At 49.1% G+C, this 16,971-nt stretch overlaps 1 protein-coding gene and 1 long non-coding RNA gene across 6 annotated transcripts in view; one reads left to right on the forward strand and one right to left on the reverse strand.

Moving 5' to 3' along the window:
* LOC137415054 (sentrin-specific protease 1) overlaps positions 1-16,971 on the forward strand; it is a 149,617-nt gene that overhangs the window by 93,974 nt on the left and 38,672 nt on the right. For 2 of the 4 annotated variants that reach the window (XM_078766414.1, XM_068100612.2), the window contains one exon: positions 15,238-15,337. In XM_078766414.1, the coding sequence (XP_078622540.1) occupies positions 15,238-15,337 (100 nt within the window). The remainder of the gene's footprint in view (positions 1-15,237; positions 15,338-16,971) is intronic. The other 2 variants (XM_078766415.1, XM_068100614.2) reach the window with 1 other exon arrangement.
* On the reverse strand, positions 637-16,574 carry LOC137415057 (uncharacterized). 2 transcript variants are annotated; one of them, XR_013621031.1, is made up of 3 exons: positions 16,340-16,574; positions 16,031-16,218; positions 637-1,431 (listed from the first exon to the last, which is right to left on the reverse strand). It is a non-coding gene; the product is annotated as an uncharacterized LOC137415057 (long non-coding RNA). The 2 variants fall into 2 exon arrangements; XR_010981990.2 differs by lacking the exon at positions 16,340-16,574 and having other exon boundaries at positions 16,031-16,312.

Raw genomic sequence — 16,971 nt, forward strand, 5'->3', positions numbered from 1 at the left:
GCTCAAGCAAAAGTGCAAGGGTGTCACTTATGATCTGTGCGTCCAGGACCACGGTATCCCCACCTTTCACAGCGCCAATATCTGGTTTACGGAGACTGGGCTGCAGTAGGGATACCAGGTTCAACGAGGACCTCATACCCACGCTGCCAGAGCCGACCGCACACTGACCGAGGTGTATCGATTTGAATGTCCACATACCAAGAACAATTTTGAATATTTAATTATCCGGAGAAGATTCGCTTGAATACACCAAGGATTACAACAAAGTTTAACAGTCCACTATGCCGGCATACACGACCACAGAGCAACACAAACGTTTCCAGAAAATCTTCTACCCGATTCGGTTGAATCTAGTCCTTTTATAGTGTTTCTTGAGACAAAGGAAATTCTTCTGTGCTTTGAGGCGTCAGACTGAAAGATGAGAGGTCCAACGATGGGTCAGGGATTTGAGGCAAATTGTCACCATGAGCATGGTAAAACATTTGTTGTTAATTCAACTCAAGTCATTTGAGATAAGCTGTGGAAGATGAAAGAATGATGTTTTGGTGTTTTGTGTTTTGTAGCTCCAGTGCCAGAGAGAGAACTCTTGTCGGGCAAAACAGCTTTGTTCTTTTACATATCCCTTCCTTTCACAGATTATCAATGTAGACTTTATTCATAAGTATTTCAAAACACAGCAACACACAATATCTTTCATTCATAATGCAGATTACTCAAAGATTTATCACTAATTATACTCTTGACCTTTATTGGCAAAATACATTTTGAAGATTATAATGATTGGTGTCATGAGATGTGAGGATTTAAACAATTGGTGGAAGATGCCATCATTCAAAATTTGCCATTGTCTTTAAACAGTAACGACAAATGACATTTATTAATCCTCAGAATTGAAACACGCAATAAACAAATTTGAAACAAGATGCCGGCGATAACTCACCTTCTCTTAATAAGAGAAACATCTCGCTACAGGTGGGAGTCCATTCAGACTTCCACAACACGAAGCAACATATGTCGTCGTGTCGTCGAACTCTGGCAGAATGGGTACGGATGCATGCCTGGTAGATATAGGACAAGGGTCTCTCTTGCATGGCAACCTGCATCACACCACCTATTCTAAACATCCACAGGCCTGCTGGTTCGAGCAGGATCCGGTGGGGAGCAAATTGCCCCTCACCTTCACCGACTCGATCTATGCTCTGCCTGACTGAATGCAATTCTGGTTGAGCACCGAGCCCTGAGACTGGGGAACTCGACTCGCCTCAGCCAGGCAGAGTATTCTTCAGTAGTCTTAGCCAGAGCCGCACATGGTGGCACTTGACGATCCAACCTACGGAGCGTACTTGTCCGGGCTATACCTGTCGTGAAAATCATCCACACACGACTTGTCCCGTAGGTTGGTTTAATATCATTTAGATCTGTGGTAACATCCTGTAAAATACATTCATGCAATAGACATCAGAATCGGGGTATTACATGGGAAAGACCGATAACAATAGGCAAAGCAAGCAAGTCCAGCATATAGGTGCGTACATACCATTCAAGACTACAGGACTAGATGTCACAGTAAATGTCGCAGGAGTGGCCTTACGTCGCGGTCGTCCCAGGTCTTATAAACGCCCCTTTAGTGGGATAAGCGAGCACTCCTGGGTTCACCTTCACCTTCAGTATAATTTCACTACATTCACCCCGCCGTTAAAACTATACTGCCGCTAGGCAGGTCGCAAGCATGCGTCAGCAATAATCGATTGGGGTACGTCATTCCACGTCAGTCGGTCCACCCGTAGCGGTCGGGGCGGCGAACTACCCTGCCAGCTCGTGTCCGGAGACTACCGGGTACGGCGTCCCCAAGCCCGGAATCCCCCGCGTCGGAATAGCCGTCGGAGTTAGGTGTCGGAGGGGGCACCCCAGAGCCATCAGGCAAGGGAGTAGGCGACGACGGAAGTGTCGGCAGTAGTCCCATAGAGGAAGCTTCGGTAGAGTCCATAGACTCGTAGATTGGTTCGTCGATATCCCTGTCGTCGACCCCACAAGGGGCGAGATGGCGTACAGAGAGAGTAGACTCGCGTCCATCTGCCGTTATCACTCGAGCATGCTCGGAATTAGCCTGGAGTACCCGCACCTTATCAACAAAGGGGTCGTACTTGCTAGTGCGAACCGCTCGTTTGAGATAGGCCGGCCCCGGCTCAGCGAGCCAGCTGGGTAAAGATTGGATACTACCCGAGCTTCTAGGGTGGTGGAACAGTCTTTCGTGAGGAGTCTGGTTGGTGGCTGTACATAGGAGAGCCCGGATAGAGTTTAGAGCCGCAGGTAGTGACCACACCCATTTATCGAGGCCCCGGCCGAGGGTCCTGAGGCTTAGCATGACGGCCCTACATATAATCCCATTAAAGCGTTCGATCTGCCCATTCGCCTGGGGCCGGTACGGGGTGGTGTAACTCGAAGCGACATTATTTTGGAGCAAGTATCCCCTCACCTCCTGAGACAGGAACACCGCACCCCGATCGGTATGCACATAGGCCGGATACCCAAACATAGAAAACAAATTTTGCAGGCACCGTATAACCGTGGCAGCCGTCATATCCCCGCACGTATAAGCAAAGGGGAATCACGAATACTCATCAACGATAGTGAGCAGATAACGAGAGTTACTCGACACCGGCAGCGGCCCTTTGAAATCCATCGCCAATCTCTCCCACGGTCTAGTGGCCCTAACCAGCGTCCCCATAGGAGGGTTGTAAAAACGCGGTTTGAGTTCCGCACAGATAGTGCAGTCACGGCAGATCCGGCGGATGTCCTCAATCGAGTACGGCAGATTACCACTGCGCACAAAATGCGCGAAACGCGCCACCCCGGGACGACACATAGTGCCGTGCAAAGCACGCAGTCCCTCCAAAGTTACAACCCCCGCGCAAGTGGCCGGCCTTGATAAGGCGTCGGCGACCAGGTTATCCTTCCCCGGGCGGTATTTGATGGTGTAGCAGAAGTCGGCGAGTTCGATACACCAGCGAGTGATTTTCTCATTCTTAATGCATTGAGCATGTAAGATGTCGTACATGAACGCAACGCTTTGTTGGTCCGTGACGATTTGGAAACATCGCCCGAGTAAGTACGGTCGCCATCGCCGAATTGATTCGACGATCGCGTACGCTTCCTTTTCGACAGACGAATGCCTCCGCTCAGCGGAGGTGAGAGTCCGTGAAAAGAAAGCCACAGGGCGCCCCCCTTGGGAGAGAGTCGCCACTATCGCATGATCCGAGGCATCACTTTCCAAGACGAAAGATGCACTCTCGTCAATCGTCGCTACAGCGGCGCCAGCGATGTCGGCCTTAAGGCCCCCGAAGGCTGCCATGGCGGCCGGGCCCATGGGGAACGTGTCGCAGGCCACAAGGGGGCGGAGCTTCGCGGAGAAATTTTGCACCCACTTTGAATAGTGGGCGAACAGCCCAAGAGCGCGTTTCAGCGAAGCCCGATCGCTAGGCGGAGCCATATCGAGCAAAGGTCGCAGACGCTCCTTATCCGGAGAGACAGAGCCATGGGTCACAGTGTACCACAGAAGATCTATCGTGCGTAGAGAGTAATGACACTTAGCCTCATTCATGGTTAGGCGATATTTCTGCGCGACCTCGAGGAAGCGCTTCAGATTTGCGTCGTGATGCCCCTCGTCATACCCACAAACCGTAAGATTGTCCAGATAGACAAAGACATCCGTCAAGTTCTCCTTCGTAACGAGGTCATCCATAGCCCTCTGAAAACATGAGACCCCGTTTGTTACCCCAAAAGGGAGTCGAGTGAACTGGTACAACCGTTGACCCGATTCAAAGACTGTATCGACGCGATCAGCCCTAGAGATGGGGACCTGATGATACGCACTACGCAGATCGAGAGTGCTGTAAACGGAGTACAGGGCCACCTGATGTACCAGTGCATCCATCCCCGGTAAGGGGTAGGCATCCAGCTGTGTAAAACGATTAATCGTCTGTGAGTAGTCGATTACCATGCGCCGGCGATGGGCCTCACTTCGCACCACTAAGACTTGGGCCCGCCACGGCGACCGACTGGGTTCTATAATACTGTCCTTTAAGAGCTGGGCCGTTTCTTCCGCAATGAATTGCGCGTCTGCGCGGGAGTAGCGCCACGATTTTACGGCTACAGGAGTACAATCAGTGGTCAGGTTGGGGAACAGCGAGAGAGGCTCCACGTCCATCTTAGCGAGTGCGCACACAGCAAGCATGTCCGGCCCACCGAAGTCCATTTCCAAACGTCCATGTCGCTTAAGGAAATCGTGTCCTAACAGAACGTCAGCACATAACGCAAGTAATACCATGAGTTGCACGTCTGGGAACATGCGTCCTTTTATCACAAGTTTCAATCGACATTCCCCTTTTGTGCTCAGCCGAAGTCCTTGGGAGGCCATGAAGATCCGTCGTGTAGTCCCGAGAACCGGCCACCCATGTTGACGCACTAGTCGTTGATCGATAAAACTATCCGTAGACCCCGTGTCGATTAAGGCTTGCGCAAAAACGTCCTCGACCTTGAGCGGAATGATGGCCTGAGCAAGGCCGGAAGATCCGGCAGTTATTGTGCCGTCCGGGCGAGAAGATCGCGCTTCGCGAGTGGATCCCACACCGGCTGCAGTTTTCCGGTCGTTCGGGCAGTCCGTGGAGGACCCTCGTAACAAGGGCATAGTTGGCCGCGCTGGAGCAGGAGCATGTAATTCGTAAAAGCCGCTGTCAGAGGACGTTCCCACACCGGCTGCAGTTTTACGGTCGTTCGGGCAGCCTGTGGAGGACCCTCGTGACAAGCGCATAGTTGGCCGTGCTGGAGCAAGTGCGTGTAATTCGTAAGAGCCGCCGTCAGAGGGCGTTCCCACACTGGCTGCAGTTTGCCGGTCGTTCGGGCAGCCTGTGGAGGACCCTCGTGACAAGCGCATAGTTGGCCGTGCTGGAGCAAGTGCGTGTAATTCGTAAGAGCCGCCGTCAGAGGGCGCTCGAGTCACGCGTAGAGGATCACTGCCATTCACCGTTTCATGAGCTGGGGCAATAGCGTGTAATTCGTAAAAGCCGCCGTCGGATGGCGCTCGTGTCATGTGCAGCGTTCGCTGCGAATCCAGAGGAGTTTTCAAAGCAGTACCTTGTTGCTTGTTTGAGGTGGGCGTTCGGACGCCTGCCAAGGCCGATCGCTCCGTGGCCGGTCGTGGTCGTGCCAGTTGTTTGGGCGGCCCAATGTCCCCCTCCAAGGACGAGCGTGCAGCCAGGGGCCCACGAGGAGGGGATACGCTCATCAAGGCCGGGCGGGGCACTCCGCTCGGTGCCCGGTCCGTTGGCTCAGCGATAAGCCCATTCAAGGGCGCGCGGGCTCGCGTGCCTCGCGCGGACTTCTTGCAGACCTTCGCGAAGTGGCCCTTGGTGGAGCACAGATGGCATATTGCCTCCCGAGCCGGGCACTCTGACCTGGGATGCTGCCGGTTGCCACAAAAATAACACTTCGCGTACCGTTCTGGCCGTGGCCGGGCAGCGGTAGCAGCAGTCAGGCCGGAATCCGAGTCCGCCTCAGGAGCAGCCAGGGACTCGGCCGTAGTCGAGTCCGCTCCCGTATCCTCGGTCGGTCGCGCGAGTTGAGAAGTCCCCGCCACGACTCGTGGGTGGTCATAAGCGGTAGATTGTTCACGGGCATCCGTAAAAACGTGAGCCAACCGTAGGGCCTCCGTGAACGTCAGGTCAGCGGTCTCCAGGAGCCTGAGCCTCAAGCCCACAGAGCTGACCTCAGAGACGAAAGAATCTCGGAGAAGGTCATCCTGAACTTGCTCGTGAGTCCGCACCTCCTGTGCGCCGTCCGCAAGGATGTGTCGCAGCTCCTGTGCGTAGCGATCGATCGACTCCGTTGGTTGTTGTCGCCGCTGAGAGAGCTGGTGCCGGTTGTAAACCGGGTTCCGTGTCCTTACGTATATTCGCTTTAGCTCAGCCAGAGCAGTAGCGTACGTCGCAAACCGTTGAATGCACCTGTAGACGCGGTGGTTAACCTTCGACTGTAACACAGACAGTTTCACCCCGGCAGTGGGCTCAGTTTCCTGAGCTGCGAAATAGTTCTCCAGCGTTTTGAGCCAGTGAGTGAACTCCGACCCCGACTCCTCGGTTTGTGAGTCGGCGTCGAGGATCGGTACAACGATCATCTTGTGTCCCGCCATTTCGTAGATCTTAAATGATATTAAATGTCGTGAAAATCATCCACACACACGACTTGTTAGGGTTAGGGTTAGTTTGGTTTAATTGGTTTAATTGGTTTAATATCATTTAGATCTGTGGTAACATCCTGTAAAATACATTCATGCAATAGACATCAGAATCGGGGTATTACATGGGAAAGACCGATAACAATAGGCAAAGCAAGCAAGTCCAGCATATAGGTGCGTACATACCATTCAAGACTACAGGACTAGATGTCACAGTAAATGTTGCAGGAGTGGCCTTACGTCGCGGTCGTCCCGGGTCTTATAGACGCCCCTTTAGTGGGATAAGCGAGCACTCCCGGGTTCACCTTCACCTTCAGTATAATTTCACTACAATACCCAACACGAATTCGTGCTGGAGTTTGGGCATCAGATTCCCCCGCAGCATCGCCATCCGCTGTTGTGGTTTTAACGGCGCTCGTCTCAGGTTCACATGTCCCTCTTCCAAGGGCACCCCATAAGCCGGAGCAACTCCCCTGGGGAGGAACTTGATCCCCAGGTATTTAAACTCTTCTGCTGAACTACTTCAATTAGTTTGCTTCTTCCTTGAAAAGTCTGGTTTAGCGAGCGCAGAACCATCATCTGTGCATGGTCTAAGCTCCTTCCCGCCAAGAGGAAACCGTTGCACGCCATCGACTAAATAGCGCTTATTAGCATCATCGATGACAATGTTTAGCGTGACTGATTTTTCACAGTTTATTTCCAGGCCTGCCTGAGCCACATCCATTGATGACTGAATCCCGGCCGGTGTTCTGGCACACAGGATCAGGTTGTCGGCGAAAGCCAAGGCTTGGATGTTTTCACCTCCAGCCTTACACCCACTCCCTCCAGCAAGTTCCTCAGTAACTCGTCGAGGACACTGTTGAACAATATCGGAGAGAGTGAATCGCCCTGCTTCACACCACGAGTCATTGGAATTGACTCGGCATGGTAACGATCTAAGATGGTTGTGATGTTCTTGTAAGATCTACTAAGGCACATGAGGAACGGGGCCGGAACACCCATCCCTTGCGCAGCTTTAAGAATCGCTCCGTGGTTGACGGAGTCAAAGACCTTCGACACATCCAGCACAGTGAGGCACGGGGAGGGGGGGGGGGGGGGGGGGAGGGTGAGGTTACGCGTGGATTCCCTAAGGATCCCATCGAGAATATTAATATTCTCCCTCCGTGCAACCATCACCCCACCTGAACCCTCGCTGCGCCAGATGGAGGTTAAAAACCCCCAACAACTGTCTGGCGAAGATCTTGTGATGTAAATGAACTAGATAACTACTGATTGTAATCGGCCGGTAATTGGACAGATGTTTGGGGCTGGCCATTTTGGGGATCAACACCATCTTATGCTTTTTAAGGCAGCGAGGAAGAAACCCGCAAAACAGCCAGCGGTTGTACATCTTACACAGCAGGCGTTCGGTATCACCTAAACCAATCTGCTGGACATGCCGTCCACCCCGTGAGCCTCGTATCTGAGGAGATCCTTCCCTCTCTGGATCTCTTCCAGACTGATCGGATGAACAAAACCCCACTGTTGTGTAATAACCTTTCGGTTTGGCACCCCGCTCTGCTCACCAAACTCTCCTCCTATGGTATCCATGAAAATCTCCACGCATGGATTGCGGACTTCCTGTCGAGTCGTAGTCAACATGTGGCTCTGAATGGGTTTCTCTAATCTCCCCTTCCTGTTCAGGCTGGAGTTCCCCAAGGCCGTGTTCTGAGCCCTGTGCTTTTTCTGGTCTTCATCACTGATCTCTCTGACTCTTGACAATCCTCTCTCTCTCTTTGCTGATGACTCCACTCTCTGCCGCTCCATTCCTCATCCCTCAGATCGGCAGTCTGCAGCCTCCTCACTCCCTGCAGACCTGGACTAAATCGCAGACTGGTCAAACAAGTGGAACATGTCTTTCAATCCTGCCAAATCTCACACTCTTCCTATGTATTTTTTTTTTTTTTTTTTTTTTTTTTTTTGTATACAGAGTCGAGGCTCCTGAAAGAGCTAACATTTATCAAACAAACAAATCAAACAAACAAATCAAACAAACAAGCAAACAAAGTATATAAAAAGGGGAGCGGTCAACAAGATGGGGAGAGAAGGGGAGGAAGCACACGAACACAACATTTGAGAGCAGGGACATCGGGAGATGTGTGGGAGGGAGAGGGCCTGGGGGGAGGCAGGATGTGTATAAAACGCAAGGACACCAAGGACTTCCAGGAAAGAAGTCGGCACCTCAAAAAAGTGGATTTGGGGTGAAATTAGCGGGGGTAGAAAAGATCAAGGTTTTGGATTGGGGAAGATAAGAGATGGTGGTGCACAGCCGTTTTAAAGACCTGGAGGGAGGAGTGGGATTGAAGAGAGTGAGGGAGTTTGTTCCAGAGGTGGGAGAAAAGAGGAATGAAGGAGTGAAGGTGAGCAGAGAGTGTTGATTTTGGCAGTTTAACCATAAGAGGGTTGCAGGCAGATCCTGTGCGACCTGAAGGAATATTTGGGGGATAGAGCCCAGAGAGAGCTGGGGGAGCAAGGCCGGAAAGGAGTCGGTAGAAGACGGAAAGACCACCAACCTGCCTGTGGTGATTAAGTGAAAGGCCCTCGGAGATAGCGTCATCGCGGAGATTCCAATGATTCTGAACGCTTTGGTTTCAACAGCGTGAAGACGAGCGAGGTGTGAGGCAGGAGCACCAGCCCAGAGGGGAGAGCAGTACTCCATTGAGCTACGGTTTTTTTTTTTTTTTTTTTTTTTTTTTTTTTTTTGTATACAAGATCGAGGCTCGTGAAAGAGCGAACATTAATCACACAGAAAGACAAACCGACACATAAAACATATAACATCGGGAGCGGTAGACAAGATGGGGAGAGAGGGGGAAGGACACAAACACAACATTTGAGAGCAGGGACCGAGAGACATGGAGACATCGAGAGATCTGAGAGAGGGCGAGGGCTTTGGGGGGGGGGCATGGGAAGGGGGCGGTGGGAGAGGTATAAAACATATGGACACTGCCAGGACTTCCAGGAAAGAAGTTGGAATTTCAAACAAGGTGGATCTGGGGTGAATTAGCGGGGGTAGAAAAGATCAAGGTTTTGGATGGGGGAAGATAAGAGATGGTGGTGAACAGCTGTTTTAAAGACCTGGAGGGAGGAGTGGGATTGAAGGGAGTGAGGGAGTTTGTTCCAGAGGCGGGAGAAAAGAGGAATGAAAGAGTGAAGGTGAGCAGAGAGCCGAGATTTCGGCAGTTTAACCATCAGAGGGTTGCTGGCAGATCTTGTGCGACCTGTAGGAATATTTGGGGGACAGAGCACAGAGAGAGCTGGGGGTGCAAGGCCGGAGAGGAGTCGGTAGAAGACAGAAAGACCACCTACCTGCCTGCGGTGAGTGAGTGAAAGGCCCTCAGAGATAGCTTCATCGCGGGAGATTCCAATAATTCTGAAAGCTTTGGTTTCAACAGCGTGAAGCCGAGCTAGGTGTGAGGCAGGAGCACCGGCCCATAGGGGAGAACAGTATTCCATTGAGAACAGGATGAAAGCCTTGTATGTGGTGAGGAGCTCAGGTGTGCCAAGGAAGGACTTCGCACGACGGAGGATGCCCAGTCGGCGACTGGCTTTGGAGGCCAGCTTGGAAATGTGGTTTTCCCAGGAAAGATCATGGCAGATAGTGAGACCCAAAAGCTTGAGTGACAGAACTTCTTGGAGAGGATTATTCAGAAAGTAGATGGGAGTGTTGTCCAGTCGGTCTTTTCGGAGAGACATCGTAAGAGTGTGAGATTTGTCAGGATTGAAAGACATGTTCCACTTGTTTGCCCAATCTGTGATTTTGTCCAGGTCTGCAGAGAGTGAGGAGGCTGCAGACTGCCGATCTGAGGGATGAGGAATAGAGCTGCAGAGAGTGGAGTCATCAGCAAAGAGATAGAGAGGATTTTCAAGAGAGTCAGAGAGATCATTGATGAAGACCAGAAAAAGCACAGGGCCCAGAACATTGCCTTGGGGAACTCCAGCCTGAACAGGAAGAGGAGATGAGAGAAACCCATTCAGGGCCACACGTTGACTACGACTAGAGAGGAAGTCCGCCAGCCATGCGTGGAGATTTCCATGGATACCAAAGGAGGAGAGTTTGGTGAGCCGAGCGGGGTGCCAGACCGTATCGAAGGCACGTGATATGTCGAGGGAGACAGCTCTAATTTCCTGTTTGGCATTGAGGACCTCCATCCATTGTTGAGACAGCAGAAGCAGCATGTCCAGAGTAGAATGACCTGGTCTGAAACCAAATTGATGATCAGAGATCAAGCCATTGGAGAAGAGGAAAGATTTCATATCTGAAGCAATGATGGATTCCATGACTTTGCTGATAATTGGGAGAAGGCTGATTGGTCTGTAGTTGCTAGGATCTGTTTTTGCACCTTTTTGTGTAAAGCGGTGATGTCGACTGATTTCCAAGCAGATGGCAGTTGATCTTGAGCAAAAGAGAGAGTGAAGAGAACAGAGAGAGGGAGTGAAAGAGCGGAAGAACAGGATTTTAGGACCCGTGGGCTGATGCCGTCAGGTCCAGTTGCAGAATCAGAGTCTCTGAAATCGGTTGCAATCAATTGCAGTTGCAGAATCAGTCTCTCTGAAAAGACCTACTGGAAAACCCTCCCATCTACTTTCTGAACAATGCTCTCCAACAAGTTCTGTCACTCAAGCTTTTGGGTCTCACTGTCTGCCATGATCTTTCCTGGGAAAACCACATTTCCCATCTAGCTTCCAAAGCCAGTCGCCGACTGGGCATCCTCCATAGTGTGAAGTCCTTCCTTGGCACACTTGAGCTCCTCACCACATACAAGGCTTTCATCCGCAGCTCAATGGAATACTGTTCTCCCCTCTGGCTGGTGCCCCTGCCTCACACCTAGCTTGTCTTCTCGCTGTTGAAACCAAAGCTTTCAGAATCATTGGAATCTCCCACGATGAAGCTAACTCCGAGGGCCTTTCACTCACTCACCGCAGGCAGGTAGGTGGTCTTTCTGTCTTCTACCAACTCCTATCTGGCCTAGCTCCCCCAGCTCTATCTGTGCTCTGTCCCTCAAATATTCCTGCAGGTCGCACAAGATCTGCCAGAGCCCTCTTCTGGTGAAATTGCCAAAATCAAGACGCTCTGCTCACCTTCACTCCTTCATTCCTCTTTACTCCCGCCTCTGGAACAAACTCCCTCACTCTCTTCAATCCCACTCCTCCCTCCAGGTCTTTAAAACAGCTGTTCACCACCATCTCTTGTCTTCCCCCATCCAAAACTTTGATCTCTTCTACCCCCATTAAATCACCCCAGATCCACTTTTTTTTTTGAAAGCCCGACTTCTTTCTTTCCTGGAAGTTCTAGCAGTGTCCATATGTTTTATACCTAGAACCACCCCCTCCCCCGCCTTCCCATGCCTCCTTCCCCCAAGCCCTCTCCCTCCCACGGATCTTCCATTGTCCCTGTTCTCCTGCTCCCTTTATTGTATGTTTTGTGTGTCTGTCCTTTTTTGTGATTGATGTTAGCTCTTTCACGAGCCTCGATCTTGTATTAAAAAAAAAAACCTTGAAATGTTTTATATTTTACATCTTTTTATTTTGTTTTCTTATTCCCTTTGTCTTTTATGTTTTTAGGATGGTTAACGTACGGTATCACCAAAGAGTAATTTCCCTGAATATGGGACTTAAAAGATTATTATTATGTCTACGATCCGGGTGCGACTCCTCCCGCCTCCACTACCCCACCCCCTTCTTCTACTCTTGCAGTCAACATGCTGCCATCAATGGAACCCTCTCATTCTGTCTCCCAGTGGAGGTTGGAGCTCCACAGACAGTGTTTTGGGCCCAGTCTTGTTCGTCATCTATATTATTGACCTCTCTAATGCTGTGGCAAAAAAAGAAACAAGATTTTTTTTTTTGCAGACTTCACAATGTGTCATGCATGCACTGCCCCATACTTCTGTTATGCAGAAAACAGCTGCATATCACTCCACTGATGTGGAAATTATTAGACATTGGTCTGATAAATGGAACACGTCCTTCAATCGTGGAAAAATCTGTCTCACGTTGTCCCTCCGGGTGGACCATAAAACAAACACACCTTTTTCTTTGGTAAGAGGTTCTGTCTGACTGTAGGAGGTTGAGTGTCTTGAACCTCTAGGCTTCACTCTCAGCCATGACCTTTCCTGTGCTGACCACATAGTATTAACGCTGGCCTCCAAAGCAAGATGCAGACACCATCGATCCAAGTCTTTCATTGGAAAATAAGAGTTGCTAAATCTACGACGCTTTTGTTCATAGCTTAATGGTTGGGCTCCACGATGGCCTGGGATTCCAGGGTCACTTCTGTGTCTTCTGGATTCTATAGATCTAATGCTCTCAAACTTATTGGGTTGTCCTGTAATGAGGCCGAAGCACAAGGTCTGATGCTTTCACATTTTAGAAGGGTAAATGATATCTCTTTCATTTATTGCCTCTTCTTTAATTTATTGCCTCCTTCTGCGTTCTGCCCCCTCCGATTCTGTGTATGTACTTCAAGCGGCATGTATTCTTCCAGTAATCCCATCCTGGTTAAATTTCCGAAATGCAAACTGACTGCACACCTCAGTTATTTTCTACCTCACTTCTCCATTCTATGAAGCCATCATTCAGAGGCTGTTCTGTCTCGCTCTTATCTCTAAGGCTTCACGCAAGCAGTGCATCGCCATATATGTTGTCATCCGCAATGGTTATTATCCCTCCTTGTCCAAGGGAGTGTAAGGTCTACCTTGCTGTTCCATGACCCTCGCTTCTATCAAGGAATGTATATACAGACTTGGCATTTAATATGGAATATATATTTTTTCTTGACTTGGGTTTACTTTCTTAACTCAGTATATCAATCTAGTGAGTTTCTTTTACACTTTGGTGATTTATTTGTTAAAAGAACCATGTCACTGATTGTCTGTCGCAGCAAGAAGTCAACAACAGGATTATATCACAGGTGGCGTGGCAAAATGTACAGACAGGTGCATTTGATGATTGGCTTCACAGTCGGGTATACAAGGGTTGTTGCGTTCTGTATTAGTGGAAAACAACTGCTGCACGTCTCCAAAGGTTATCGCCGCTTCCTCTGGAGATGGTCCGTCAACTCGACAATGCTGTTTGTCATGGAGTGGGGGCTATACGAAATTACGGCATGAAACAGCATGCTATTGCTCGGCAGTATGGCATCACTCAAGGTCAGGTGTCAAAGATCCTGAAACGAAATGCTCAGAGGGGTGTCCCTACTCCAATACCGAGGCCAGGACGTTCCCGCAGAACCACAAGGAGGGATGATCGCCAGCTGCACCGGTTAGTCCGCAATGGCCGTACCAAGTCAGCTAATCGGCTTGGGGCTGAGTGGCAGCAACTGGCAAATGTGCCTGTATCCAGAAGGCTATTCAACCAACGACTGGTTCAAGCAGGCTATCGTGCCAGGCGTCCCCTGAGAAAGCCACGCCTGATCAGACAACACCGCCAGCGCCGATTGCAGTGGGCCAGAGAGCACCGTCAAATGGCAGCCAGGACACTGGAATCACGTGATCTTCAGTGACGAGTCTAGATTTCTGGCCTATCGTCAAGATGGCCGCGTCCGAGTGCGCAGACAAGTGCATGAAGCCTACAACAAAGATTGTATAGTGCCAAGAGTCCAAGCTGGAGGTGGTGGGGTGACCGTTTGGGCTGCTTTTCATGCAGGCGGCAAAACTGACCTGGTTGTTCTGAATGGAAACCTGAACCAGTTCAAGTACAGGGCCATTCTGGAAGAAACATTGCTTCCATTTGCTCGTGCAGCCTTTCGAGGAAACTTTGTCTTCCAAGATGACAATGCATGGCCTCATCGTGCTCGCATGATCCAACACTTTCTTGCTGACCGTGGTGTAGAGCATATGGAGTGGCCTGCCATGTCCCTGCATATGAATCCGATAGAGAACTTGTGGGCAAAATTAACGCGTCAAATCGACCACTTGGACCAGCAGCCGACCGCTGTGCGTGAATTGCAGCAGGCCGTTGTCACTGCATGGCAAGCAATTCCTGTCCAAACCTTGGCAAAGCTCGTGAACAGCATGCCTCAACGTGTACGTGCTCTCCTGAATGCTTGTGGGGGTTACACGAAGTACTGAACTGTAATTTTACTGTCTGTAATCCCAGTCGTAATTTAACTTTTGTTTTTGTTAAAAAAAAATTTGGCTAATGTGCAAAATAAAGAGATACTTCTGGAAAACGTACAGAAGTTTAACACAGTACTGTCCATGAATTGAGTTCGATATCAGTTTACATCACTTTCAAGGATCAATTTATTTGTTTCGAAATGTCAAATGCGGTTTTTCTTTCTTTTAAAGGTCACATTAACAAAATCTAGAATAATTTCAACATAATTCCAATGAACTTTTGGTACTAAGACATCTTGAAAAGTAAGTTCACCGCCAGAAAAAAATATTCCATATTAAATGCCAAGTCTGTATAATTTGGCAGCACAGTCTCTATAACGTTTATAGTAGGAATCTTACACTGTTGGGGTAGATCACGAAAAGTTATATCTTACACTGTTGGGGTAGATCATGGAAAGGTATATCTTGCACTGTTGGGGTAGATCATGTAGAACCTTCTACCATGTTGTTGTCATGATTACTTGGCCTTTTTTTTATACATATTTACATAAACAGCCTGCCAACTTGACCATCAATAAACCTCAATTTTGTGTACATGTCACTGAAGCATCAACTAGCATGCAAGGGGGCATCAAATGGCTTGGCGCAGGGGCTTCTTGCACTTACCCTTTTTTTTTTTTTTTTTTGTGGCAAGCTCCCATAATTGGAGCAGCTGTTGTCTGGTGTGGATGTGGGCGGCACAAGCACCTTAATGGAGATGAGATATTAAAATACCGTGCTCTATTCTTGCAGATGCCTCCAGAATTTATTAATTTTTCTAAAAGTTTTATCTTGTGAGCCCCTAAATCAGCTTTGTGTTAACAATGGATGTTTAGGACTGCATGTACATTATGCATTGCATTGCAGGGAATATCTGATGGAAGAAAGTTTGGTGAAAAGACGACGTTTCCTCGACATTGATCACTGGCAGACACAAAGCAAGAAGTCAGAGGTACGTCTCGTCTCGGTAAGTTGGCACGTCTTGGTTCTGAAGAGATGGGGACTTGAGATGTGGAGTTGTGTTGTGTCAAGGCATGTTGTGAGAGCACAACATATGCAACCAGTTTCCTTTAATTTTCTCGACCTAAAATTGGATTTCTTTTAATTTTCTTCATTTTCACGTTTGGCGATGGAAATTGAAGCTGCACGACCAAAGGGCTAATTTTCAATGTCTGTTTCGGGTAATATTTTATATCGTTACGGCACACGGACCCTTAACAACCAGCACTCTCGCAAAGTGGGAAAGGGTCGACGGGTCTCCGCCTCCACCCTTAATTTGTACTCACCGGCGATAGAGAGTTGCGCAGCCGTGGCAAATCTATCCTCCCTTAATTGGCCGAGCGATTAACAGAGGACAGTCCGCTTTGAAATAATGTGCTATGATTCGATTGACCCACGTATTGGTTTATTCTGCCAATTAGACTTGCGCTGTGGAGTTTCCCATCCCAACAATGAACACAGACGCGGTTCTCATTTACAAGCAATGTATTAACCATAAATGGGGCGGAGAGAAAGGAAGGGAAACGGCAGCTAGCGACGATCACAGAATGAGATCAATGAAATCAAAATAAGCCTCGTGCACACAATGGCACTGAATTGTTAACTCATTCATACAGGTGACAGGACAGATGGGGACAAAGAATATGAGTCACAAAATTACCTCTTGCACGAGCATCATTGCTCGCACATGGTGTAGGAGCAAAAATCTCTCCAAGGCACACGCTTGCAGGCTTGTCCGCTTACCGGCTCCACCGCTCACGATTAACAGAAAGGGGGAAGGAACCGCCAATAAATGAGTGCACGTTCTCCCACAGCAAAGATAGCCATGGTGCGGTGGAGGTCAGTGTCCTGGGGTTAGGAGCACGGTGAGCTCTTATAGGATAGGTGGTTTCAGGATCACACTTGCTCTATTGGCAGGAACAACAGACAGGAGGGCTATTTCCGCTCGTCACGCACGCCCTTTTATTACCTTCGCTCAAGGGATGTTTCTGCCCATGCGTCACATGATTATTGACTTCCCTCAGAGGTACGTCTCCCTGCGGGAAGGTTGCCTGCACATTCCTGTACGTGGTCTTGTAAGACACACCTTGTTCTCGATGTATCTGTCCCACAAGGATGCACGTAGCTTCTTGGTAAGCTGAGCACACAAGGCTGCCCTTCCGTCTCTGAACCACATGGAGACACATGTATGCCACGTGGACACTGCTTGCTGGAATCTCGGTGCTGTTATTTAAAAAGAGGAAACACTTAATGACAGACAATACGTGGGAACGGGAAACTCGATGGTATTCATAGAATACTTACCCTGCGCAGTCAACTTGTTACGAGCCAACTCTTCTGTTTGTTACGAGCCAACTTAAATGCTTATGTAAATTGGAAATTTCTGTGTTTAAGTTTCAATTAACTGGTAAAAATTTCTAAAAACATGTTTTCACTTTGTCATTATGGGGTATATTTTGGGTAGATCGGTAACGATTTTATTTTATTTTATTCATTTTAAATTGAGGCTACAACATAACAAAATGCAGAAAAAAGTCGAGGGGTGTGAATACTTCCTGAAGGCACTGCACAACGCAAAGGTGGGGGAGAATAGGAGCTCAG

Source organism: Myxine glutinosa, chromosome 12 (assembly GCF_964187855.1).
Source record: "Myxine glutinosa chromosome 12, kmMyxGlut1.1, whole genome shotgun sequence".
Taxonomy (NCBI): Eukaryota; Metazoa; Chordata; class Myxini; order Myxiniformes; family Myxinidae; genus Myxine; species Myxine glutinosa.